This window comes from Capricornis sumatraensis, chromosome 3 (assembly GCF_032405125.1).
Source record: "Capricornis sumatraensis isolate serow.1 chromosome 3, serow.2, whole genome shotgun sequence".
NCBI lineage: Eukaryota > Metazoa > Chordata > Mammalia > Artiodactyla > Bovidae > Capricornis > Capricornis sumatraensis.
In genome coordinates, this window is record NC_091071.1 from 35,630,878 (window position 1) to 35,657,739 (window position 26,862).

At 43.0% G+C, this 26,862-nt stretch overlaps 1 protein-coding gene across 10 annotated transcripts in view; it reads right to left on the bottom strand.

Moving 5' to 3' along the window:
• The window catches only part of RBFOX1 (RNA binding fox-1 homolog 1), a 431,904-nt gene that overhangs the window by 71,814 nt on the left and 333,228 nt on the right, over positions 1 to 26,862 (bottom strand). For 7 of the 10 annotated variants that reach the window (XM_068967487.1, XM_068967480.1, XM_068967485.1 and 4 more), the window contains one exon: positions 18,251 to 18,331. The exons of the other annotated variants lie outside the window; for them this stretch is intronic. In XM_068967487.1, the coding sequence (XP_068823588.1) occupies positions 18,251 to 18,331 (81 nt within the window). The remainder of the gene's footprint in view (positions 1 to 18,250; positions 18,332 to 26,862) is intronic. 10 annotated transcript variants of the gene reach the window in all.

Below are 26,862 nucleotides of genomic sequence, written 5' to 3' on the forward strand. Positions count from 1 at the left end.
GGGCAATACGTGTTTAATAAATCCAATGCAAAAGGCCAAGGGGAAACGCACAATGTCCTCTTCACTACCGAAACAGAGTAAATCGATGCTAATAAAAGTCATTCACCTGTCACCCTGTCCAATATTTGTAAATGCCTCTTTGTTAATTAAAGAACAATGTTTGAAAGCAAAGACACCAAATTAGAGGCATTTCTGAACTCCAATGCTGGAGTTTGATTTTTTTTTTCCTAGTTGAACTTCAAGTTAATAAGCATGTAAACAGACCATCAATGGCAAACAATGGAAAGTATTCAGGCTGCTTCGTGGGTACCAAATAAATCCTTAGTTCTTGGCATGAGGGAGACAAGGGAGGGGGAAAAAAAGCACAGGTTCATTATACTGGAAACGTTCCCTCTTTAACCTGCTCCAGCATGAATCAAAGTGAAAAATCTGGTATCACTGCAATGAAAATTGGATTTAGCTCATAAGCTAAAAATGAGTTTCTCTCCAAGAAAACAGGGCCTGAGCTTCTGGAGCAAATGCCAACTGCACATCTCGTTGACACCTCGACATCCACAGCCCACCCACTCCCAACCTTCAGCTAGATTTATATCCAGAGCAGAGAGGGACGAGGTTAGCAGAGCAACCGTCTCAGCTCTCAGGAATAAGGAGTTCTCCACCGCTGAACTCAATGAAACGGAAACTTCAGGCACGTAACCAGAGGCATGCTGTGATGTGCTCAAGTATCAAGGCAAATCAACATTTTTAAAGGGAAGATGTGTGGGTGTATCAACCAGACAAATGGGCCATTTACCAAAGTGTCAACTGCTTATTGCCTGTCTCCCCCGCAAGACAGAGGCCCCCACCTCCCACCTCCGAGGAGCTCGGAGTTCAATGTATTTACAGTGACGAACGCATGATCCCTTCCCTCTGTCTCTTTTACGAATGTGGTGCTTACCTTCGAAAATAAACACAAATGAGATCATCTCAGCAAGCCCGGAAATCCCAAGAGAAGGAACACAACAAAACCCGTGGAAAATACTTGAGGGTTATAAACTGCATATTAAAGTTTTAGAGCTCTGGGAGAAATGGAAGAACAGCAGATGCAAAACCCGACAGGGGGGCAGACTGCATCAAAACCATAAAAATATACAACTGCTTTAACGGGCAATTATTCTTTGCATTTGTGCATGGGTTTGAATTTGCATGAAGTTGCCAGATGCCCGGAAAAGGTGTGCTGTTTAGGATGGATGGGGGTGGGGGAAGCTCTCTCTTTGTCTCTTCTTCCTTTTCTTTGCTGTGTGAATGCCACCTTCCTCCTCCCCCACCCCTGAAATGTTTTAAGACAGAGATCTTCATGCTCATTTGGGGGTTGAATTGTTCCGCGGGTAATTTACGGTAGGAAATATTCACTTACACAATTCTGGGGGTACAGATGTGGTTTCAACAGCAGGTTCATGGTTCTGCAGGATTCCCCTCGAGGGAACTCCCGTTCCATGAGCTGGACCATAAATTAAGAAGTGGCATAATAGGTAACATACCGAGGTGAAATAAACAACCAGCGATAGCTCAATTTCACAGGCAGAGCACTGTGTGATAAACATCACAATGCATCCTCCAAAAAAGCCCACATAAAAACCTGATGACTTTTTTTCCACATGGCAAAAAAAATGTTTGCGCAATTTGCAGGACAGATCTCAAAGAAAGACACATCAAATTGGTTTGTAACACAGAATGTATACACAGTGAGGTCACTGTCTTTAAATAAGACTAAATGGAAAACTTAATATGATGGATCATATTTGGTTCTAGGTCAAAATAAAAATGGAAAGGCTTTCAATTTTGTTAAAATTCAGTCATTTCCAGGTTTAGGAGTAAGAAGGGAGTCTTGCATTCAGGCAGTCATTGACAAAAAGACCAAAATGGCCACTTAATTTGTTGGACTCTCTGGTTTTCATACGCACGTCTATTCATCCCTGAAACTCACATTTGGGATCGGCTCTTGTTTCATTTTAAAATGCATGTTGATATTAAACACTGCTGTTTAGAAGTGAATAAATCTACGTTTTGGACAAACAGTTTCTTACAGGACATCCTCATTTGAAATGCATTGAATAGGAAAACAAAAATTTCTAATTAATGTACAAGTCTAATCACCATTCTCCACATGGAAGAGTAATTTTTCACTGTTCATTTGCTTGGTTTAATCTCAAAACTGACATAACAGAAACGCAATGTCCTATAAATCTCCGCTCATTTGTTTCTTTAATATTCATATTCCATTGAACTGCAGCTGCTTGTTGGTGCAGTCTATTACAACTTGCAAAAGTGTCGATAAAAATATTATGAAAGGCAAGATGTGTTTCTTGCTGGCTGCACGTGCCATTTATTTGGAGAAAGACAATAAATGGCTCGAGGATGCACCCCCCACCCCCGCCTGCTGTTTGGTGGGTGATTAGTGATTAATTACCTGGCAGCAAATTGACATGGCACAAGGAAATTGACACAGCCCTGATTAATTAACTTTTTATGGGCGGCAGTTACTCACAAAACATTGCGCACCATAATTGAATCTCTTTACATAACGTCATGGTACAAAAGTTTTAGTCAAATCCAAATTAGCCAGAAGTTTCCAGGCCATTACAGGTCTGAGGAGGATGTGTGGAAAGAACTGGCAAGAACTTGGAGAGAGATGTACATTTTTGAAAGGAAAAAAAAATGATGGGGATATTGTCCTGGCTTGATTGCCAGAAATGAATTTATTGACCTAAATCTTCACTGAGACTGACAGACCTCATTTCCTCCAGCCTCCTCTGACCACCGCGTCTTAGTGATAAAGACTCTCGCCTTTGTCCAGTCTCTAAACGTTGACTCCCTAATCTAATCCTTGGTTCCAACATCACCTCCTCCTTCAAAGGTTTTTCCTCTCAATTTTACCCCATATTTCTTGATGCCAGCACAGCCACCACCATACCCCTCCTTCTTCCCTCTTCACCTACCATCTCCTTCCTACCATTTCATATGATTGCACTCTCCTTATCGAGCTCTCTCTTGAGGTGTCCTGAGGACTTTATCTTTGTCCAGACTGTGTCTCTAGTACCCAGAGGATGACCTGGCCCCAGGTACACGCTGAGATGTTTATTGATTATATCATCAGATAAACTCAGAATGCCATAGTAATTCTGTTACGGAGGAAAGATGAGAGCCAGTCCTTGACCCTGTGAGAGCTGCTGCTTCGGAAGGATGTCTATTTTAAGAGAAATTTAATGAGGACATCAGTGATGAGAGACTCTGGACCTCACGTGTCTCAAAGTTCAGGCAGTGATAACTGGAATCGTTAAAAGTGGCGATTGTGGTTGGCATAATTCCATCCTCTTGGACTCCATGATCAGATAGATGAGATTTTACTATATGATGAAACACACAGTAAACAGCTACTAACACTTGCTAAAGGCCAGACCCACAGATGAACTCACAAAACTCTTCACAGAACCACACGAATCAGGTCTTAACTGTAGTCTTCACTTTCCTGGAGAGGAAAGGTAGACAGAGAGCAGCTCAGAAACTCTCCAGTGATCTGAACCCAGACAACTTGACACCAGACCCTGACATCTTATTTATGGCAGGAGGCGCTGGAACAAAGGGATCCTTTGTCAGTTTTAGGCAAAACCTTTCCACTTCCACTTTCTCCACGTGCAGCTTGCATGTGTGTGTGCTAAGTCACTTCAGTCGTGCCTGACTCTTTGCAGCCCCATGGACTGTAGCCCGCCAGAGTCCTCTGTCCATGGGATTTCCCAGGCAAGAATACTGGAGTGGATTGCCATGCCCTCCTCAAGGAGATCTTCCCCACCCAGAGACTGAACCCATGTCTCCTGCATCTCCTGCACTGGCAGGCAGGATCTTTACCACTAGCGCCACCTGGGAAGCCCCCCTAAACTGCTTCCAGGCCATCAGTTTTCACTTCCCTCCTATTGTCTGGACAAGCTGCTCCATCACCTCCCTTAATCCATAACACATCCAGGAGAACCAGCCCTGATTCATCATGGACTGAATTAATTTGCAGGGGGATCTGTCTACAAGCCTCCCTGAGATCTTGCTGCAGGCCAGGGCATGGAAAAGAGGGGGGCAGGTGACATTTCTTCCATTCTATATTTATGTTTGGGTTTCCCTCATAGCTCAGTTGGTAAAGAATCTGTCTGCAATGCAGGGGACCCTGGTTTGATCCCTGGGTCAGGAAGATCCACTGGAGAAGGGATAGGCTACCCACTCCAGTATTCTTGGGCTTCCCTTGTTTCTCAGATGGTAAAGAATCCACCTGCAATGCAGAAGACCTGGGTTTGATCCCTAGGTTGGGAAGATGCCCCGGAGAAGGGAAAGGCTTCCCACTCCAGTATTCTGGCCTGGAGAATTCCATGGACTGTATTGTCCATGGGGTCGCAAAGAGTCAGACACTACTGAGCAACTCACTTTCTCGAATGTCACTTGACTCACAGCTTGGTTAGAAATAGTCTCTTCCTTGGAAAGAAATGAGTCATCTAGGTAAAAAATATACATTAAAACATGTAATGCTGATACAGGGATGCATTCTGAGCAGTGAGTTTGGTGTTTCCAAAGCAAACATGTTTCTGAATTTAACAAATTTAAGAAGTCTCAACAAACCTCCCCACAATCCCACAATGCTCACACACCTGAATATTCTTTCAACACTTAGGATTTTGAATGAGGACAGCAGCCTTGGATATTATCTAATTACCTCCTGATTCCTGCTTACCCCCTGAAGTTAGGGGCTGGTCGTCTCTTTTCTCCCAGGTTACAAATGGGCAGATTAATCCAACAGACATGTGGGGAGGGCCAAGGCTGCTAAAATGTGCAGTGAGAAGCTTTTTCTGTGCTAAAGACCTTTCTGTGTTCCATCTACTTATATGTTTTGACATCAGCCCCCTGGGCAGGGTTTCTATAACATTTCATTCAGTGAAAAAGACAAAACAAAACAAGAATGCATCTCCATCTTGGAATATTTGACTCGGCAGGACCTCAGAAGGCATCTGCAAAAGTGCTTTCTGTTCTTAGAAGGAACCTGGGGAGACAAAGACCTGAGATGCTGAGACCTACTGTAACTCAGATGAAGCAATTTACCAGCATCTATTCCTCTGACAAAACCTGTATTGGTGTCAATGTAGCTTTTTGCAGGCAGCCATGGAGCAGGAAAAAAAAAAAGGCTAATAATTTATATAAATAATTACTTTATCGAGTGCATATACACAGTAAAGGTTCAATTGTTAAATCATTCATGATCTAGCTAACAGCTGGCTGAAACAGCAAGCTTGGTGAATTGCCTCTCCAGGTAGGAAGCAGGGCAAGTGAGATAAATGAGCTCCCTTATGCTGGGCTGAATCTCCCATGGTTCTTTGGGGCTGCTGCAGCTCCATGAACGTGAGGCCCTAGATGGGGGTTGATGGGGACTCGTGGGATGGAAATGCGATGCAAAAGCATATTTAATTTCACTGCCGGCCACCACTGTGATGTCAAACCCCATCTGATTTTGAGAACCAGCTCCAGACTTGAAAACTGAGTCCTGATCCTCTGGGCAACGTCCCCAAACAAACCCAGAGGTTTAAAGGTGCTTTTTGGACCTGGGATCACCTGATTTCCCATCTGGAGACCTCCCCAACATGCCCACCTAGACCAGATCGAAGGGGGGCCATTCAGACATGGTCCAGTTGTCCAGGCACTAGATTAACATAAACCTTCCAAGCCAGCTTTGTTGGTGAACTTTCGAAAGCACCTGGAAAAGATTGCATCTAAGAATGAAAAGGAAAGAAGAGCCATTTGTTTGAGGAGCTACAATGCCTCAAGCAGCCTGAAAATTTTTAAAACAAGGATGTCACTTAATGCTCACAGGTAAGCAGGTATTTGGGCTTCCCCAGTGGCTCAGCAGTAAAGAATCCACCTGCAATGCAGGAGACCCAGAAAACACGGTTTCGGAGACACGGGTTTGATCCCTGGGTCGGGAAGATCCCCTGGAGGAGGAAATGGCAACCCACTCCAGCATTCTTGTCTGGAGAATTCCATGGACAGAGGAGCCTGTAGAGTTATAGACCATGAGGTCGAAGTGGCTTAGCACACATGCAACACCAAGTTCTCCAGAAGCAATAAAAGAGCTCTTGGCAAGTCACTGCCTTTACATGAATGAAAACATGATTTCAGACAATGGTGTTTTGGAGTTCTTCATGAAGCAAGTGTTAAAACAACTGTATTTAAAGGAACTATGCCAGGTTTGGTTTCCTTTCATGCATCTTTACCGTGTGTGGGGACATCTGCTTTTGAAGAGAAGTAACGCAAGGGAAAGAGGGGACCACCTCTCTGAGGTTGAACACATTTCTATGCAAGAAATATCAAGCATCCCACTTCAGGGCTTGAGGGTCCTTGGTGGTCCTTGTTGTTTAGTGGCTGAGTGTGTTTGACTCTGCGGCCCCACGGTCTGTAGCCTGTCAGGCTCCTCTGTCTATGGGATTCTCCGAGCAAGACTACTGCAGTGGGTTGCCATGCCCTCATCCAGGGGATCTTCTCGACCCAGGGATCGAACCCACATCTCTTACATTTACCCGCATTGGCAGGAGGGTTCATTGCCACTAGCGCCACCTGGGAAGCTCCCCTCGGGGTTCTTACTTCCCTCCTAAGCTGTTCACTCCCAGCTCTGCAGACTGTGAGGGCTTGGCTTCACTTACAAAGCCAGGTTCCCTAAAAACAAACACCTGCACCAGTGTATCAGGCTGCTTCACTTTACTTTCCAGGAATCAAACAAGATCCCAGCTCTGAACTCAGTATAAGGTTTTTTTTTTTTTCTTCCCATTTTAAATCCACATTCGTGAAAGACAAAGATCATATGATATCATCTATATGTGGAATCTAAAAAAATATGCAAATGAATTTATTTACAAAACAGAAACAGAGGTACAGACACAGAAGATAAACTTACAGCTACCAAAGTGGCAAGGTGGGGGATAAAAGAGGGGTTTGGGATTAATATATACACACTACTACACAGGGTTTCCCTGGTGCCTCAGAGGGTAAAGAACCTGCCTGCAATGCAGGGGACCTGTGTTTGATCCCTGCATTGGGAAGATCCTCTGGAGAAGGGTATGGCTACCCACTCCAGTATTCCTGTCTGGAGAATTCCATGGATAGAAGAGCATGGCGAGGTACAACCCGTGGGGTCACAAAGAGCTGGACACGACGGAGTGACTAACACTTTCACTTTCACCTCTATATATACAAGAGATAATCAACAAGGAGCCTGTGGCCTCTGCTCAGGGCTAGGGGAAGGAGAACACAGTCATGGTCAAGGGCTTACATGTGGGCTCTGCACCAGGCTGTGTGTGGATACGCTTAAGAAAAAGTACTGTCAGTGCCATCACAGGACCTGGGGTTTCCAGGGAATTCCCCCGGAATGACTACCTCCCTGTCTTTCAGAAACATCTCATCTCAGCCTCATTCTCTGGCTGTGCATGCAGGAGGATCCCAGGGCAACGTAGTTTATTGTTTTAATATTTGTCTGACACAAAGCAAACCATTCTCCAGTGATTCCTTATCTGTCACATGCATTTCTGTGCAAGAAATATCAAGACAAATAAGATGTTTGGGGGCACACTACCGAATGGTAGGTTTTTTTGCAACTGGCAGCCTATTGTTGAAGTGAGACCCCCGTCTGAAAAAGACAAAAGCCCTCTTCTGCATGGAGATTAATAAGCAAAGCGCTGGGAGAGCAGTTGCCTGAATCGTGGCTTCTCTTTTGCTGAGTTTTCCCTGTGAACAACTGAGGGTGTTCAACTAGTGTGTTTTAAGAATTTTCTTGAAAGTAGTAAAAAAAAAAAAAAAAAAAGGGTAAAAAATGGACACAACAGTAACAAGCAAGTGGCCTGTGATCGAAAGCCAGCTGGAGCCGGAGTGATCACAGATGTCAGTAAAGGAGCTAACCAGGTTGGGGTTCAGAGGTGGAGGCAAGGATCGAAAATACAAGTGAATTATGGTGTGTGTGTGTGTGCACACATGCTCAGTCATGCCAAACTCTTTTGACCCCATGGATTGGAGCTCGCCAGGCTCCTCTGTCCATGGGATTTCCCAGGCAAGCGTTTCGCAGTGGGTTGCCATTTCCTCCTCCAGGGTATCTTCCTGACCCAGGAATTGAACCTGTGTCTCCTGCATGACAGGCAGATTCTTTACCATCTGAGCTGCCAGGGAAGCCCTAGAGAAGATCAAAGCTCCAAAATCAGGGCTCCAAGTCCAGATTTATTGTTTACTGTGAGGGCAAAACTAGGTCAATGCGTTGTATCTAGACTGAACGTATGCACGGATCTTACTTTACTATGGATCAGGAGAAGGGGATTCTCTGTCTGTGCCTACCTAACATTACTTGTTTTAAAATGTGATTAAATGGTACAAAAGGCAAAAGAGACACAAGCGTCCACTTCAAAAGGAAGTCTCCTTTTACCTCCACCACAGCAGCCAGCTGCCCCGGGCCCTGCCATATCAGAGGAGAATGATGGCCTGATGAAGGAGACGATAAACACAAAGACTGTTTCTGTAAATTAACTGTTATGGGAAGCCCGGCCACACCCATTCATTTATGTATTGCCCATGGCTACTTTCAAGCTATGGGGACCAAACTGAGCAGTTGCAATGGAGACTCGACAAGCCACGAGGATGGAAATATTGACTATCTGACTTTTCAAAGAATAGTTTTGCCAAAGAACAGACAGAGAAAAAAGGACTCTCCAGGGATCTTGGGATGGAAAGGAGAGAGCCCAACCTCAGAGCTTGAATGGTGAAGATGGAGAGCTGTCTAGAAGGTCCATCTGACCTCTCTCTGCTCAGACTTTTCCAGGAACAGAACAAGGAATCTCTGGTGTGTAAGTTTAGAGTCAGAAAGATGGAAAACTCAGGATTCAGTCAGACTGGTTCATCCTTGATCCAGCTGAACGACCACAGCCAAGTTCTTCAATCTCTTGAAGCCTAAATTTTCTCATGTGAGAAGGGGGCATAATAATCACACCTAGAGCATAGATTTCCTGTATTTCCTGTATTTCCTGGGTCTCAATTGCAGCATGTGAAATTTTAGTTGTGGTACATGGGATCTAGTTCCCTGACCGGGGATAGAACCCAGGACTCCTGCATTGGAGCAAGGAGTCTTAACTATTGGACCCACCAGGTAAGTCCTTGATGACTGAGTTTCTTCATGCTTCTTTAAATTTTGACCAAAGACAAAATTCACTGGCCTCGCCCCAGTACTGTTTATTATTCTAAGTGATTCCTCCAGAAAACATTAGAAAAAGCCTCTGAGAGGTCACCAGGAAGGTGTGAGTTACTGAAAAGAGAGAAAGAAGGGCATGGTTCATTAAACCAATGTTATCAGTAGCACAATGACCTGTTCCGGCACCTTCTATTAACTGAAGTCCACCTACTGACATTTTCTATGTTGGGCAGAAGAAAGAAGAAGCCATCAATTAATTTAGGCTGTTACTTTAATTACAGAAAGCAATGGAAATTTTATCAATTACCTGAAAGCAGATTTACGTTTGTTTCTGCCACTTAAGCCATTGCTTTATGAATTCCACACAACTACTGCCATAAAATTTGCAATCAATACATCAATTAAAACTTTGCCACTACCACTTGCCCTTGAATTTCATAAAAGTTAATCAAGGAGGAGATGTCTTTGCATTTTGATAACATTTAGGTCCTTGAGCATTTGCCTGGGATATAAAAGTTTTTTTTTTGCCAGGGATGAAAATTTCAGTATGCAGATTCCTTAAAAAACTAGGAATTAAACTACCGTATGACCCATCTATCCCACTACTGAGCATATATCCTGAGGAAACCATAATTGAAAAAGACACATGTACCCCAATGTTCATTTTAGCACTATTTACAATAGCCAGTCATGGAAGCAATCTAGATGTCCATCGACAGAGTAATGGATAAGGAAGTTGTGGTACAGAAACACAATGGATTATTACTCAGCTATAAAAAGGAACACATTGGAATCAGTTCTGATGAGGTGGATGAACCCAGAGCCTATTATACAGAGTAAAGTCAGAAAGAGAAAGATCAGTATTGCATATCAATGCATATGGATATTCCATATCAAAATATGGAATTTAGAAAGATGGTACTCAAATCCTACTAGCAGGGCAGCAAAGGAGACCCAGACTTTAAAGAACAGACTTTTGGAGACAGTGGGGGAAAGAAAAGTTGGGATGATTTGAGAGAACAGCACTGAAACATTTACACTGCCATATGTAAAACAGGTAGTCAGTGGGAGCTTGATGTGTGATGCAGTGAGCCCAAAGTTGGGGCTGTAGTCATCTAATACAATGTCTAAGCTGGTAACAAAAGAAAGGACAAATTCATTGACCTACAGAACTTAAAATGTAGGGTGGAATGCAAGCAGAATCAACTGGCCAACACAGGAATTAATTGTGTGACATTTACATTATTCATAGGTAACACACCTCACAAATAATTACTTCTTGGGCCTCCTCTTGGTTAAGTCTCTGTGCTTCCAATGCAGGGTCTGTGGGTTCAATCTCTGATCGGGGGATCTAAGATCCCATATACCAAATAAATAAATAATAATTATCACTCGATGTGAATTAAAAATAAAATGAGGAAAACTTGGAAGAGAAACGAGCAGATGTGCATTGGAAATCCGCAAGCGGTAACATCCAGATGACAATTAAGTATGTGAAAGATGATGTTCCTCACTAAAAGGAAGGCACAGGCAACTAGAGGAAGCTTGATGCTATTTTTCACCCACCTGGTTTGCAAAATTATAGAAAAGAGCAAACGATGCAGGTGCTAGCAAGAATGTGGGATGAAGCTGACAATTGTGGGGATCTCCATGTGGATTTGGAACACGGAAGGGTATGTTGGAGTATAGGTAATGATATGTGCTGCAGCCTTCAGAGAGAGGCTGGAAAAGACATAGCTTTAAAGTTTGTGCACAGAGATGACTGCATGAACTCTGGACCACTCATATCAGGGAACAGCATGAAACTATCAAAAACGCTTAATGGGAGATAGTGAAAATGTGTTATTGTGTGTGCGTGCTCAGTTGTGTCCGACCCTTTGTGACCCCATAGACAGTACCCCACCAGGTTCCTCTGGTCATGGGATTTTCCAGGCAAGAATACTGGAGTAGGTTGCCATTTCCTCCAACAAGCGATCTTCCCAACCCAGGGACTGAACCCAGGTCTCCTGTATTACAAATGGATTCTTCACCACTTGAGCTATGGGGGAAGCCCAAATGTGATATTAAGTGACACAAAATGTGATCAACATGTGTAACGTGGATTTAATATGGATGTTACTGGCTTCCTTCTGGGTGAAAACAAACTGCTCACACCCGCATTTCACTGGTGTATGTCCTTTTTGCACTGTTATGGAAAAAATGTGGAAAGATAATTTACCAGGGAGTCAGATTACAGATTACTTGAAAGGCATGTGTTTGGGGGCAAACTGGGGGGATATTACTGCATCATTCCATACAGATGTGTGTGTGTGTTTGCCTGCTTCCCTCATTACAGTGAATACATGCTTTTGTAATTTAAAATCTATTTATGAAACTGGAAAGACAAATTAAAGCAGGTGACATTAACCTGCTTTTGCACACATCTAACCCCATGCGGATATAAGAATCCGTGAGAGCTGACTTTGCTAATCCATACTGGAAGTGGATGTTTCATTAGTACCGTTCACGGAACTAACGATTTACCTCAATATTTCAACTGAGAAAAATGGAAATAATGTCTTAATTTGGAAGAAAGGTGATAGAATTTTTACCTTGCTATTTCTGCCTGAAGCCATTTTTTTTCTTTCTTCAGGTCAGGATTAAGGATGCCCAAATGTACACTAGATCAAAAGTAAATAAATTTAAGAGCTCCCAAGAACTGTTGAGCTGCAGTCTGTGGGGTTGCAAATATTGGACACGACTTTGCAACTGAACAACAACTGTTGAATAATTACTTGAAGAACTTTAGAAGAGGAAGGAATTTATCACTCACAAATGTTGATGCTTGATTTACGCAGAGGGTTTGTAAATAGTTGAACATTACCATGATTTTAGATTCAGGAATTTTCTTGGATCAGGTTTGTATATACAAATTATCTCCAATTTTCTCAAGTGTATAACTATTTAACAGAGAAATACTTGGCTGTCAGTATATTTGATTTCATTAATATTTAATACATCTACTCAAATATAATTTATCTATGTTTACCATTAGGAATGAGAGTGAGTGAAAGTCACTCAGTCCTGTCCGACTCTTTGGGACCACAGGGACTATAGCCCACTAGACTCTTCTGTTCATGGGATTTCCCAGGCAAGAATACTGGAGTGGGTTGCCATTTCCTCCTCCAGGGAATCTTCCAGGGAATCAGGAATGGAACTTAAGTCACCTGCACTGCAGGCAGATTCTATTCTGTCTGAAAATCCACCAAGGAAGCCCCGTATTTACAATTACTTTGGATTATTTGATAAAGACTAATGAAGATTCAGCCTAAAGCTGTTTTTGTTGTAAGCAACCACCATATGCAGAGAGGATAATAATATACTTGGTGCCCTTCCCCCAACAAAAGGAGCCTCCAGACCCCTGGCCCTAGGAAGAGAGGGGCCCTGAGCAGGCCATCAGCCCTGCCCCAACTTTCCTCAACCTCTCTGTTGAGGGGTTGCATTGTTTGTTACACAAAGCAAAGCATGATGTTAATGAATTAAATAATTATTTGAAAGTCACTAAAATAATTTTATGTAATTAAACTTAGTTGATTAAAGGTGTGTTTTTTTTTTGAACTTTTAATTTTATATTAGGGTATAGCCAATTAACAATGTTGTGATGGTTTCCGGTGGACAGCGAAGGGACTCGGCCATACATATACATGTATCCACGCTCCCTCACATTCCCCTCCCATTCAGGCTGCCACTTAACAATGAGCAGAGTTTTCTGTGCTACAGTAGGTCCTTGTTGATTATCCATCTTTAAAATAGCAGTGTGTTTATGTCCATCCCAAACTCCCTAACTATCCCTTCCTCCCCAGCAACCATAAGTTCATTCTGTAAGTCCATAAGTCTCTTTCTGACTTGTGAGTAAGAAAGGTTAATATTTTAAGACAAAAATACTGATGTTAAAATGTTTTCCATTTGGTCCAAAGTGATCTTACCTAATTCTCCAAACTTTTGACCAGACTTCACTTAAGTCTGATACGCTATGGATGGAAGTGGTTTATTAGGACATGAAAAAGGATGCGTGACGTTCTGGGACACAGCTTGAAGTGGGTTTCACAGGAGGAGGCTCAAGTTTGGGGGAAAGGAGGAAATGCTGGACTCAGTGGGAGTGCGATGGGAGAAAATATGGGATTGGATTGTGTGGACATTGAGCTTCAAGTGAAAATCATTCTGTTAATGCTTTCAATGTCCTGGGACGTATTATGAGGAGGGGGATGGGGAAGGAAACCCATTATGCATAAATGCATCATAAAAAACAGATAACTTTGGTAGAATTGTTTTCATTACAGACTAATTCAGCAGGGTTCCTTTAAAAACCATCTCTCCTACTGCATTTAAGGGTGTTATTTACAGATGATTAGCTATTGGGCTAGGCAGAAGGACAATTAAAGCCTAAAACATCCAAGGCCAGCTTAAGATCCATAGAAAAAAGTACAAACTTGGTGTAATCCTGGAAGTCCGTAAACACACAGCATCCCATTGATAAAAGTGTGATTTACACACATCTTGCTTCAGGAGCACAATTGTTGGATAAAAATGAGAAACACATGCATTTTCAAGTTGAAACACTGCTAAACTGCTAAGTCACTTCAGTCGTGTCCAACTCTGTGTGACCCCACAGATGGCAGCCCACCAGGCTCATCTATCCCTGGGATTCTCCAGGCAAGAACACTGGAGTGGGTTGCCATTTCCTTCTCCAATGCATGAAAGTGAAAAGTGAAAGTGAAGTCGCTCAGTCGTGTCCGACTCTTAGCGACCCCATGGACTGCAGCCTACCAGGCTCCTCCATCCATGGGATTCTCCAGGCAAGAGTACTGGAGTGGGGTGCCATTCAGTTCAGTTCAGTTCAGTCGCTCAGTCGTGTCCGACTCTTTGTGATGGTGTAGCCTAAAAAAAGAAAGTTGCTGAGACCTAAGGGAGCTTCAGCTTTGGGGGAGAAGGCTGGATTCTTATAGAAAGAAAGGCCACACTGTTCAGACCTCCAAGACGAGGCCCCTGACTCTCAGTCCTGTGGATGTCAGACCTGGAGTCAGGAAAAGAATCTTAGGTGATGGTGCTTGGGTCCCCAGACTGTGTGTGCGTACCTGTAAGAATGGACCCTTAGTTTCTGGCTGAATTATGTATAGAAAGTAGGGTGTGACTTTGTAACTAGAATGGACACCTTGATCTGGAAAAGTAAATATAAATGAATGATTCATAGACGTCAGCTAACTGCAAACAGTCCAGCTCCAAAAGGCATTGTTGATTCTGAGAACTGGAACAGAAAGGAAACCTCAGCAACATGTCTTAGGGAGGGATGGAACATCTTTATATACTCAGAGCCACTGCCTCAAGATGGGAACTTGGAACTCAAGTGGAAAAGGAGGGGTCTCAGGGTTGTCTTTCCTTACAAAGCATCAACCGAAAAAAAAAAAAAAAAACCAATTGAGCTTGTCGATCTGAATACCTTCCCTGAAGGAATTGACAAGTGAAGATGCTTAAGGCAAGAAACTAGTTTTTTGTTTGGCTTTGTTATGGGGTAGTAGGGTTAGCTGGGCTTCCCAGGAGGCTCAGTGGTAAAGAATCCACCTATCAATGCAGGAGACCTGGGTTTGATCCCTGGTCAGGAAGATCTGCTCAGAGAAGGCAATGGCACCCCACTCCAGTACTCTTGCCTGGAAAATCCCATGGATGGAGGAGCCTGGTAGGCTGCAGTCCATGGGGTTGCTAAGAATCAGACATGACTGAATGACTTCACTTTCACTTTTCACTTTCATGCATTGGAGAAGGAAATGGCAACCCACTCCAGTGTTCTTGCCTGGAGAATCCCAGGGCCGGGGAAGCCTGGTGGGCTGCTGTCTATGGGGTCGCACAGAGTCAGACACGACTGAAGCGACTTAGCAGCAGCAGCAGCAGCAGCAGCAGGAAGATCTGCTGGAGGAGGAAATGGCAACCTGTTCCAGTATTCCTGCCTGGAGAACCCCATGGATGGAGGAGCCTTGTGGGCTACAATCTATGGGGTCACAAAGAGTTGGACATGACTGAGAGGCTGAGCCCACATGCAGTAGGATTAGTTATTTATTAATTGTTTTCTTTAAAATGATTATATACTAGGTATATGCAAGGACATTTATTTTCTTTAATATTTTTGAAAAATTGCTATCAACGTAAGTACCCAACAATGCAGTGGGTGGATAGATTAAAATATAATATCATTAAACAATAGATTATTATGAGGCCATTAACATATTTTCATAAAGTGCATCTGACATGATAATAAGTGAAAATAATAGGATGAAAAATGTGTAGGTAATATGACGGATCGTGCAATTTAAAACTGAAGGGTCTTGGACACACATGATGCAGTTTCTATAATTATTATAAATTTTTTACTTTAAAACTCCAGGGGAAAAAAGTCGCATTATAACCAGTGACGTGACATTGCCATTTTGTATTTTCAATAAGAAAACTGACCATTTAAATCAGAGATCAGCACACTTTTTTGTAAAGAGCCAGGCGGCTTTTGTGGGACACCTGCGTCTGTCATCAAATGGGCTCCCCAGGTGGTGCTAATGGTAAAGAATCCGCCTGCCAATGCAGGAGACATAAGAGACGGGGGTTTGATCCCTGGGTCGGGAATCACCCCTGGAGGAGGAAATGGCAGCCCACTCCAGTATTCTCGCCTGGAAAATCCCATGGACAGTGGAGCCTGGCAGGTTACAGTTCATGGCATTGCAGAGAGTCGGACACAACTGAGCTAGCTTTTGTTTTCATGTCTGTCATATGTTATTTTTTGTTTTCGCTTTTTTTTTTTTTTTTTTTTTTTAGTCCTTTGAAAAATGTAGGAAGTCATTCTTGGTTTGCCAGCATTACAAAAACAGGATGGGGGTTGGATTTGACCTTGAAGTTATGGTTTGCTGATCCCCAATTTAGATGATTTTATGTCCCCTGTATTTGCTACCCATTTATTAATTCAGAGAATTTGTGACATATTTTTATGTTTGACATTTATGACACACATTTTCCTCAAGTCACTTTAGAAGAGCTATACCAATTCAAACCAGACCTTTCTTGGAGTTAATTTGTTTGGTTTTCATTTCTATAAAGGAAATTGAAATATACATATTACATAGAGAGCCACATTCCCCAAAATGGTAGCCGTCAGCCCATGAGGCTAGAGTAACATTAATTAAAATTTAATGAAATTTAAAATCCCACGCCTTGGTCCCACCCACACCATGTACTGAACCATGCAGGCCTAGAACATGTCATTCTAGACAGCGCCATAGGACAATGGTGGAGAAAACCCCAAATAATATACCGTATCCTACGGTGAGTTTTGGGTCACTCTCTTTCCTACAGAAAATAAAATTTATATAGAAGGAGAAACAGGTTCCATGGAAAGATGATAAAATTTAGCATCAAATGGAGCCAGAAAAACAGACAATGGTTGAAAAATCTCCCCAAGTTCAAAAACACCACATCCTGGCTGTGTGATATCCTAGCTGTATGATCCTGGGCAAATCACTCCACTTCTCATTGCCCTCCACCTCCTCAGCTGAAAAGCAAATAGGGTAATACCTACCTGGTGCAGACTATGAGGATTAAACAAGCTCGAGCCTGTGAAAATGTGCAGTATATTTCTAGTTCTAGGAGACAGATGCAATTTACACTGGCAATGGGGCAATGTTCATAAACTCAGGAAGAACCATTTCTTGCCGATATGGTTAGATTTGGGCTTCTCGGGGAACACAGAGAAATACCTTGCATTTAAGGACTGTCAGAGCTTCTGCTGAAGATTACACTCTGCTTGGGAGAAACAACTGGGACGTCTCCACGACCCAATGCCTTCAGGGACCCTCGGGTTTGGCTTCCCAGTGACTGTTTCTAACCTTTGCCCCGAAAGCGAAGAGTTTGGTTTGTCTCAGCCTTTGGGAATTGAGATGCTTGACCTTGGTACCTGGTAAAGACTTCCCTCAGTCTCTTATCCTAATTACCCCGAGCTGTTGCCTCTGACCCCCACCCATCCCCTCCTCTAGCTGATCTCAGAAGCAGCCCACCTCCCCTCTGGCCCCCAGACTCACTCTTGATCATCTATCCCAGTAGGGACCCATTAGGAAGTTACGGAGATTCCACAGGATGTAGACACATTGTATGATGGGAAGGTCTTTCGTGGCTGTGCCAAGGGACTGTGAGGAGGGACCAACCAGCTGGAGAACAACGGTGGACTCAGTGAGACCTTGAATTCTTCAACCTGCTCTGGGAACTGGGGTGGGAGTGGGGTACTACACCTCCACCCTAGAGGACCCATCCCCTGCAGAGGAATCCTTGGTCTTTCCTTGCCAACACTGTGATCTCTTCTTCCACATTGATTTTCCGGTCTCCTCCTTCTAGGAATTTGTGGCTATAATCATATCTATTAAAGTGCTTTTAAATTATGATTTCTCTCCCCTACTCCCAGTTAAATGGGGGAGAACCACACATTCCTCTCATTTCCTCCTCTTCAATGGAATCACAAAGGATAATAGAGCCTTGCAAACAAGTCTCCAGCCACAGGCTAGTGGTATTTCCCACCATGAGAACACTGCCCACAAGCACCAACCAAGCACTTTTTGTGAGGCTACGGTGCCACTTGGATGGCCTGCATATTTTATGTTAGTTATTTTCACATATATCTGCCAAGCTGTGATAGAAGGCAGGCAACCAGCTATGCCCTCCCTGCCACCCCCCTGCCCCCAACCCAAAGCCCAGCGTCCCATCCATTGGCCCCCATTCTGACAAAGGTCTAACAAAGAATGGCTGGGGCAAGGATTCAGAGGTAATGAGCAGAGGGGTTAGATGCTAAGGCAACAGGGAAAAATGGAGACATGCTTGTGAAAATCAGCTTCACCTCGCAGAAAGCCAGAAGGGAGGGTAGTGTGGAGGGAGGGGGAGAGAACTTACATGGGAGGGAAGGTGATTAGACTCAGATTTATATCACAAAACAAAAAAGAGCCAGGTGAACGGGCTTACTTGCGGAAGTATATACAAGTGAACTGGGGGCACTGTACATGGAAGATCCCTCCTGGTTTGCCTGGCACAACAGCACGGTGCCTACGGAAGAGAGAGAGAGAGATGGTATCTGGTTTGGGAACAGGCACGCTCGCTACACCTGGGAGTCATGGAAACACAAGCAAGAAAGGCAGAGAAATGAAAACACAGCCACACCCCCAAGTGTAGGATGGGGACACCCAGGGAAGCCCCCTGCCTTAGTCAGAGGGGCTTGGTAGGAGCCCACCACCCAGCCCATCACATGCTCGACTTTTCTTTTTCCAATGGGGTTTGGTAGTGGAGCCCGGTTTCAGATCAGGCATGGAAGCAGCACGGCATACTCAAAAGGGAGCTTTAGAAATATCAGAGATGGGACTTCCCTGGTAGTCCAGCGGTTAGGACTTTGCCTTCTAGTGCAGGGGGTATAGGTTCGATCCCTGGTCAGGGAGTTAAGATCCCACATGGCTCAGGGTCAAAAAATTCCCAAACATAAACAAAAGAAGCAATATTGCAACAAATTCAACAAAGACTAGAAATGGTCCACATCCAAAAAAGCGAAAAAAAAAAGAAAGAAATACCGGAGAGACGTGGTCAACAAGCTTGATGCAGGTATTACTTAGCTGTGTGACCTCAGTAAGCCACTGTACCTCTCTGTGCCTCGGGACTCCCATCTGGAAAACGAGGGTGAATATACCCACCTCCAGGAAGGGTTATGAAATCATATGTACTACTGGAGATGTGCTCAACTGAATACGTGGTAAGCACATGCATTGATTTATTTCAAGAAAATTTTTCCTCTTTCCCCCATTTTAGTTTTTTCTGAATCATTTCTTCAGGGCAAAAGCAGAAGTAAGGCAGGGGAAGAAAATAAATGCAACTTGGCCATCCCTGGGACCCACCCTGGACCCACCCAGGACTCAGGAGAAACCACCTTTGGCTTCTGCATTTCCAGTTTCTTCCCTAAAGCTCTGTGCCTTGCAGTGTCTGAGGCGGCTTCCTAAGCCTCTGGACCATGGTGCGCAGCAGTGATCCCTCTCCTCCCCCTGATCTAGAGCAAAGGACCCTGGGATTGTCCTTGCAAAATGGAATTTTGCAGTGGGGATGAGCAGTGGCATCCTATGATATCTTCTCAATCTATGACTTTCTATGGAATGACCACCTGCTCCAAGGATGACCAGGGTCATAAATCTTTCAGGTTATCAGTCCTGCAATCCTGTGGCCATGAAGCTCAAATTCTGAGATTTTTGCAAAGAATGAGAGAGACTTTTGAGGACCTGTAAGCCCCTTGCTAATGACGGATAAGGGCTCCTGGGGTTTCTGTTCCCTTCCTTGGCTGGGCAAGGTCAGTTGCCTCCACTTGATCCTCTTTCCTCCTGTCATCCTTGCCACTGGGAAGCCATCTCCCAGGAGAAGCAGCCCTGACTTCCCATCAACTCACCTATATCCTTGGAGATCTGCCCTAGGAAGGGCTTCCGGAATCCTTTGTTGTCTTTCCCAACGTCAACGAGAGGGAGTGAGAACCTCTAGAATGAGTGGTGTGTGTTTGCCTGCATGCTCGGTCATGTCTGACTGTCACCCCATGGACTGTAGCCCGCCAGGCTCCTCTGTCCATGGGATTCCCCAGGCAAGAATACTGGAGTGGGTTGCCATTCCCTCCTCCTTTGGTGCCCAGGTTTCCAAAGAAAAATAATATAATTGTAGCAAAAACATATCCAGAAGGGCATTTCAGTATCATGCAGTTAAGGACTTAGGGACAGTTTTCAATACTGTGCTTTGTGGCAGAGCGAAGCCCTCTGGAACACCACACAGATTCTCTCTGGAAAGCTACATTCTGGAAGTGCATAGTGATGTTTTGCTAATTTTCTTATGCTGTGGATCCTTAGAAAAAGACAGAAATAACTCTCGATGTTCTCTTTGTAGCAAGAAAAAAAAACAAAAAACAAAAAACCTTATGCGATGATTTTGACCTTTGTAAAACAAAATCCATACTGTCACAGGACTTGGTTTTTATTTTATCTGAAAACATTCTCCAATTTAATTTGCAAAGTATTTATTGTAGGTTCTCTTAGTACTTCGTGACCTTTTCTTACAAGAGGGGTTTGAAGTAAAGAAAACCAAAGGAGCATAGAACAGTCACTTCCATGTATTTTTAGGTCTGAGCAGCTAACATGTGTTTATTTAAAAAGTCAAACAGATAACAGGGAACAAACAGCAGTATACAGAGTGTGTACCATATATATACTTATGACTGATTCATGTTGATGTATGGCAGAAGTCAATATAATATTGAAAAGCAATTATTCTTCAATAAAAATTTATTTTTCTAAAAAAAAGTGTTTATAAGGTCATCAAGGCAGTTTGAGATAACCTATATGGTAAGAGAATCTAAAAAGAGTGGATGTATGTATGTATATAACTGAATCACTTTGCTATACAGTAGAAAGCAACCCATGATGTAAATCAGCTATACTCCAAAGAAGTTTTTTTTTTTTAAGACACTTTGTGATACAGCGTTGATGAGTTTTCTAATGAGTCTCTTGAACTGAGTCTCTGATCTGCCCCTGCCATCACCCCCAAATATAGACTCACCACTTCCAACTACCAAGAACTGTCTATTATGCTGATGTTGGTATTTCTCAGACTTCTATGCCTCTGCTTATAAATGCCTTAGAATTTAAGGGTGGCAGGTATGTTCAATTTATACCAGTATCTACCCATTCCATTATCCATCTATTCCAGTATCCATCCACCCATTAGTCAGGAGAAACCTTTCATCAAATTTCAATAGTATCTTTTTCTATTAGCCTGGGATCCTCTGGGTCATTCTTGACAGTTTGCAGGCAGTTACTACCACTAGGTCAGCCTCGGCAGATGGGATGAAACCTCTATTCTATTCCTGCTCTTCTTCTTGTTTAGTGGATAAGTCGTGTCCAACTCTCTGAGACCCTATGGACTGTAAGCTGCCAGGCTCCTCTGTCCGTGAGATTTCCCAGGCAAGAATACTGGAGTGGTTGTCATTTCCTCCTCTAGGGGATTTAGGTTAAACCATATGAAATTGACTTTTCTTATGTCAAAGATGGTTGAACATTGGCAATTACATGTGGTTCAATTGGAAAAAAAAAAAAAAAGGCTGTCCACCTCGACCCTTCTTCATTGTTTAAAAGTCACTTCTTTTCCCAGTCCCCAGGGGTTAATTAATCACTCCATCTTCTATGCTCCTATCACACTTAGAAATCTCCCTAGTAGATCCTTTGATATGCTGTATTACAGCTTTTTATTTACATATTGTCCTCAGCTACAGATAATCCCCCTGGATCAGAGCCAAATCATACTCATCCTTTTATCCCCGTGCGTGCATGTTAAATCACTTCAGTCGTGTCTGACTCTTTGCAACCCTGTGGACTGCAGCCCGCCAGGCTCCTCTGTCCATGGGATTCTCCAGGCAAGAATACTGGAGTGGATTGCCATGCCCACCAAAGTACCTGGCTCTCAGAGGGATTCATGAATGTGATTAAATGATAATGTTTTTAAAGACTTCCTCATTTCTGTTTTCTTTGATAAAAACAGTGCTTTTCCCAGCCAACCATTCTGTCCCTTGTTGATAGCTGGGGATTTGCATGCCTACAGGTCTCACTGTCTCCTCCTCTTTTCTGGTTCTTTGAAGGTTGACTCATCCAGTTTAAGTGAAACCTGGGCCGCCTGCTCATCCATTTCCTGCAGTGTTGATGGCTCTATCTGCAACTGGCAGGGACCGGGCTCCGTGTGACCGACCGTGATCTTGGGATCACTGGAGCCTTTGGCAAAGCCTGTCACTTGGTACTCAGAGTGCCACAACCACCAGCATCCCAAAGTCTGGCAAGATGCACATCCCAAGGGCCACTCTCAGACAGGATTTGGCATCTCCCACAGGGGCTGGTGAGCCAGGATCCAGACCTCAGATGGGGTAGCTCAATTCTGCTTCTCACCTGGAGATTCCCCACTCCATAAATGAGTACAGAAATGAGTACAGAAATGGTACACGGGACCATTTCTGGCCCTTGGAAGGGCAAGAAGAAGCCCAGCCAGGAGTGTCTCCTAGCCCAGACAGGAAGGAGAAAGTGTCTACATTTTTTTTTTCTCTCTCTGCTGCCAACCCTTAGGTGATGAAATTGGACACAAGCCAACTGGAACAAGGATGCAATTTCACACCTCCAGGTCATCACGCAGACTGGTCCTTCTCCCTGGAAGTTTCCCTTCCCACTCACTTCTCCTCCTCCTAGAAACTGGATCTTTTTGTCTCCATCTGGCAGGTGGTAAAGAACTTGCCTGCCAAGCAGGAGACATGGGTTTAATCACTGGGTCAGGAAGATCCCCTGGAGAAGGAAATGGCAACCCGCTTCAGTATTCCTGTCTGGAGAATCCCATGGACAGAGGAGCCTGGTGGGCTACAGTCCATGGGGTCACAAAGAGTCAGAAATGACTTAGTGACTGAACAACAATCAGCAGCCCAGCAGAGCAAGGCAAGGCTCTGCAGATGAGCTCCGAGTAAACCAGGCCCTAGGTCATCTCCATATATTTAGAAGAAAAATGAAAATGGTTACATATCTTTGGTCTGAATACTTCTGTGGGCAGAGGCAGAATTGACTTACTTTTCATCCCAACCCTATGGTCTGTTGACCAGTTGTGTCTTTGCTTGGGAGCATTTCAACATCAAAGTGTACCTCACTTCTAGTCTGAGCTAGTCCTGTCAAGTTCTGTGGAGGCTGGCTGCAGAAGAAGGCAGGCAGTCATCAATTACACAATCCTGGAGAGGTCACTCTTGGTTTCTCATCCAGAAAAAAGACACACACACTCTTTGCTCTACTGTAATGGACTGAGTGGTGGTCTCTCAAAATTCATACACTGAAGTCCTATACCTACACTTCAGGAGATGAGTGTGTTTGGAGAAAGCATCTTTAAAGAGGTGATTAAGGTAAAATGAGGGTAAAACCTAATTCCAACAACTGATGTCCCCATAAAAAGAGGAATTGGGACACAGACTCAGAGGGCGGACCGAGTGAAGACAGGAGAAGGGAGAAGATGGCCGTCTACAAGTCAAGGACAGAGGTCTCAGAAGAAGTCAAATCCTGCCAACTCCTGAATCTCAGACTTCTAGCCCCCAGAACTGTGAGAAAATAAATGTCTATTTTTGAAGAGATGGTACCCAGTCAATGGTACTTTGTCATAATAACCCTACCTTAGCCTTAAGGACCAATAATGAGCTATCATGAGGGTTCCCCACGAAGGGTCATATAACCATCAAACTTCTGTTCTCTTTAGAGACCTGGGAGGTAGCCATGTGGTCTCTGCCAATGGAGGTAACTGCTTCCAGTTGACAAATTTATCCAAAGCCCCGAAGGGCTGTGGACGATTTTGGCTTTTATAGTTATGCATTCTTGAATATAGACTAGCATTGAGCTAATCCATGTAAGCATATTTTCACAGCTAATACCTAAAGCTTTTATATATGCCTGAAAGATGAGCTTCTCTGAAGGGTTATGGGAGCGTTTTACGTACCGAGGTATTTCCATTTAGGCATCGAGGCTGCAGAAAATGCAGCATGTATGTTTAATTCTTATAAATCAAATCATGTTTTAATTGTGCCAAGGGATTTCCATATTTAAAGGAGCCCTGGAGTGAATCTGCCTATAGTGTAAATAATCCCTCATTCCAATTTATTTAAGAAGTTTTGATTTTCCTATTTAGAAACACATCGCTTTTTTCATTTCACTTTTTATTTTGACAAAATTGCAGAGAAAAAGGATAGTATATCAGATATCTGTACAATTTTCTCCCTGATTCTTTATTGTTTAAAAAATGTAATGATTCGTTTCACTTTATTCTCCTGCCTCCAAAATTTAGGCTAATAGAGGATTCTACAGAAAGTATTTAATTGACTCAATAAGATAATAAATATATTGGATCCTCATATGTTACAGCAACAGTTCCAAAAACTGCTTATTGAAGACTTGCTATGTGCCAGGCAAACCCTCTCAATCTTTCCTTTGGATTATCCACTAATTTATCCTATAAGACAAGTACTACTATCATACCCATTTAACAGATGGGGATACTGAGACACTGAGAGTTTTAGCATTTTGCCCAAGGTTACACAGACAGAATTATTGTGGTGCTAAATGCAAAATAAACCAACGGGATTTTGGACCCATGGACTTAAGGCTAATCTTTTTTTTTAAACTTTTTATTTTGTTTTGGGGTATAGCTGATTAACAATGTTGTGATAGTTTCAGGTGAACAGTTCAGGGATTCAAAACTAATCTTTTAAATTAGGTGAAGGCAAGCTACAGATTTTTAGCCAAATCTGGCCTACCACCTTTTTGTATGGCCATGAGCTAAGAATGATTACATTTTTATATGACTGAGGGAGAAAAAAAATCAGTAGAAGGATAATATTTGGTGATAGGTGAAAATTATATAAAATTCAAATTTAAGTATTAATAAAGTTTTATTAGAACACGACTATACTCATTCACTTGCATCTTATTTATGGCTGCTTTATGCTACAATGACAAAGCTAAGTAATTGCAGCAGAGAACATGTGGTCCACAGAGACTAAAACATTTGCTGCCTGGACCTCTGTAGGGCTTCCCTGGTGGCTCAGATGGTAAAGAATCTTCCTGTAATGCAGGAGACCCAGGTTTGATCCCTGGGTCAGGAAGATCCCCTGCAGAAGGGAATGGCTACCTACACTACTATTCTTGCCTGGAGAATTCCATGAACAGAGGAGCCTGGCAGGACCTTTACAGAACATGTTTAGGGACCCTTGTTCTAAGGTCTACTTTCTATTTGGAACAATACTACAAATAATTGTCTTTCAGGACAGCCTTAGCCCCTTCCCAGGAAGTGGGCACTAAAAATTTCAGAAGGTATCATTTTATCAATATTTGCCAGAATTTTTTAATGTTCTTTGTTTTGTTAAAAAGGAATATCCCCCAAAGAGTCTGAAGACATGTTCTTTTTTTCTAACACTTCACCCAAATTTCTTTATAATTCATTGTTGTTTGAATGGAACAAGGAGAAATATGGTCCCATAAGGCATTTGTGGAAAGATAACAATTCAAATAAAAGAAAAATGATGAAAATAAGTTTTATTGCCTAAGGCATTTGCCCTTCTGGGTCATAGGCATCAGTATATAGATAAGGGCCATCTTAAAGCCTTGCTTCTCAAATGCTAATATGCACTGAATCAATGGGCTGGGCCAGAACAGTTTTTAAATGAACTTTCTGATTTAGTAGGTATGAAAGAAAGTGAAAGTGTTAGTTGCTCCATCATGTCCCACTCTTTGAGACCCCATGGGGTGGGGCCTGAGAGTCTACATTTCTACAAGCTCTCAGGGGATTCCAGGATTACCAGCAACAATAACATGATAACGAAGAGACTATAGGGTATATGTGTGTGCTCAGCTGCTCATTCGTGTTTAATTCTCTGCAACCCCATGGACGGTAGACCACCAGGCTCCTCTGTGTACGGGATTCTCCAGGCAAGAATACTGGAGTGGGTTGCCATTTCTTCCTACAGGGGACCTTCCTGACTCAGGGATCGAACCCCAGTCTCCTGCATAGGAAGGCAGGTTCTTTATCACTGTGTCACCTGGGAAATCCAAGAACTATACAAACAATCTTAAATATAGCTGATATTAATAAGACTGATAAGATGACACTGAGTTTCTGCTCCTGGTCCAAGTATGTTCTACAAGCACTGGAACTTTTGTCTTATTAAATCCACAAGGAAACTAAGGCTGAGAGTCAGAAAAACATCAAACAAAATCGAAATCTGAGCCAGCCTGGCATGACTCCGAAGCTCAGACTCTCTCATGAAACTTATCAACAGTGATGCTTGGTTTAGAGTTGATAACACATCCTCTCTAACCTTGGAATGATAAATAATCCATGCACGTGTGTGTGTGTGTAACTCAATTCATTGCGTCTGACTCTTTGCAACCCTATGGGCTGTAGCCCACCAGGCTCCTCTGTCCATGCAATTTCCCAGGCAAGGCCTAATAAATATTCACCAAACCCATTTCAACAAGACTATGTCTAAAGATTCTGCAGTCATCTTCTGGCTGAAACCATCTGACTCTTCCAGGCTAAAGATGTTATTAACATCTAGAAGCTCCTGATCAACTTGAAGAATCTGAGGTAGGGCTTTAAATCCAACCAAGGAAGTCTGTGGGGAGGTTGTATCTTCTGTAGATAAGAAAAAATCCCACTTGCAAAATAGAAACAAGACATGGAGGAAGGAAACAGAGGAGAAATAGTGAACCCTTAAGCTCAGATAGAGTAGCTGGCAAAGCATAGTTTTCGGAAACTTTCAGGCTTAGTTTTATTCTCTAGCTTTGCTCAGTTTTTTTGGACCTCATCATTTAATAACCTTGAGCCTCCAGTTTTCATATCTGCCAAACAGGGACAAACTATCAATTTCATTGAGTACTGTCATAAAGATTAAAATTATCACATGAAAGGGTTTGGCAAATAGTAGCTAATCAGTAAGTGATCTCAGTAATAATAATGGAAATAGTAATTACTACTATTTGGAATCTCAAAATATGATCCAT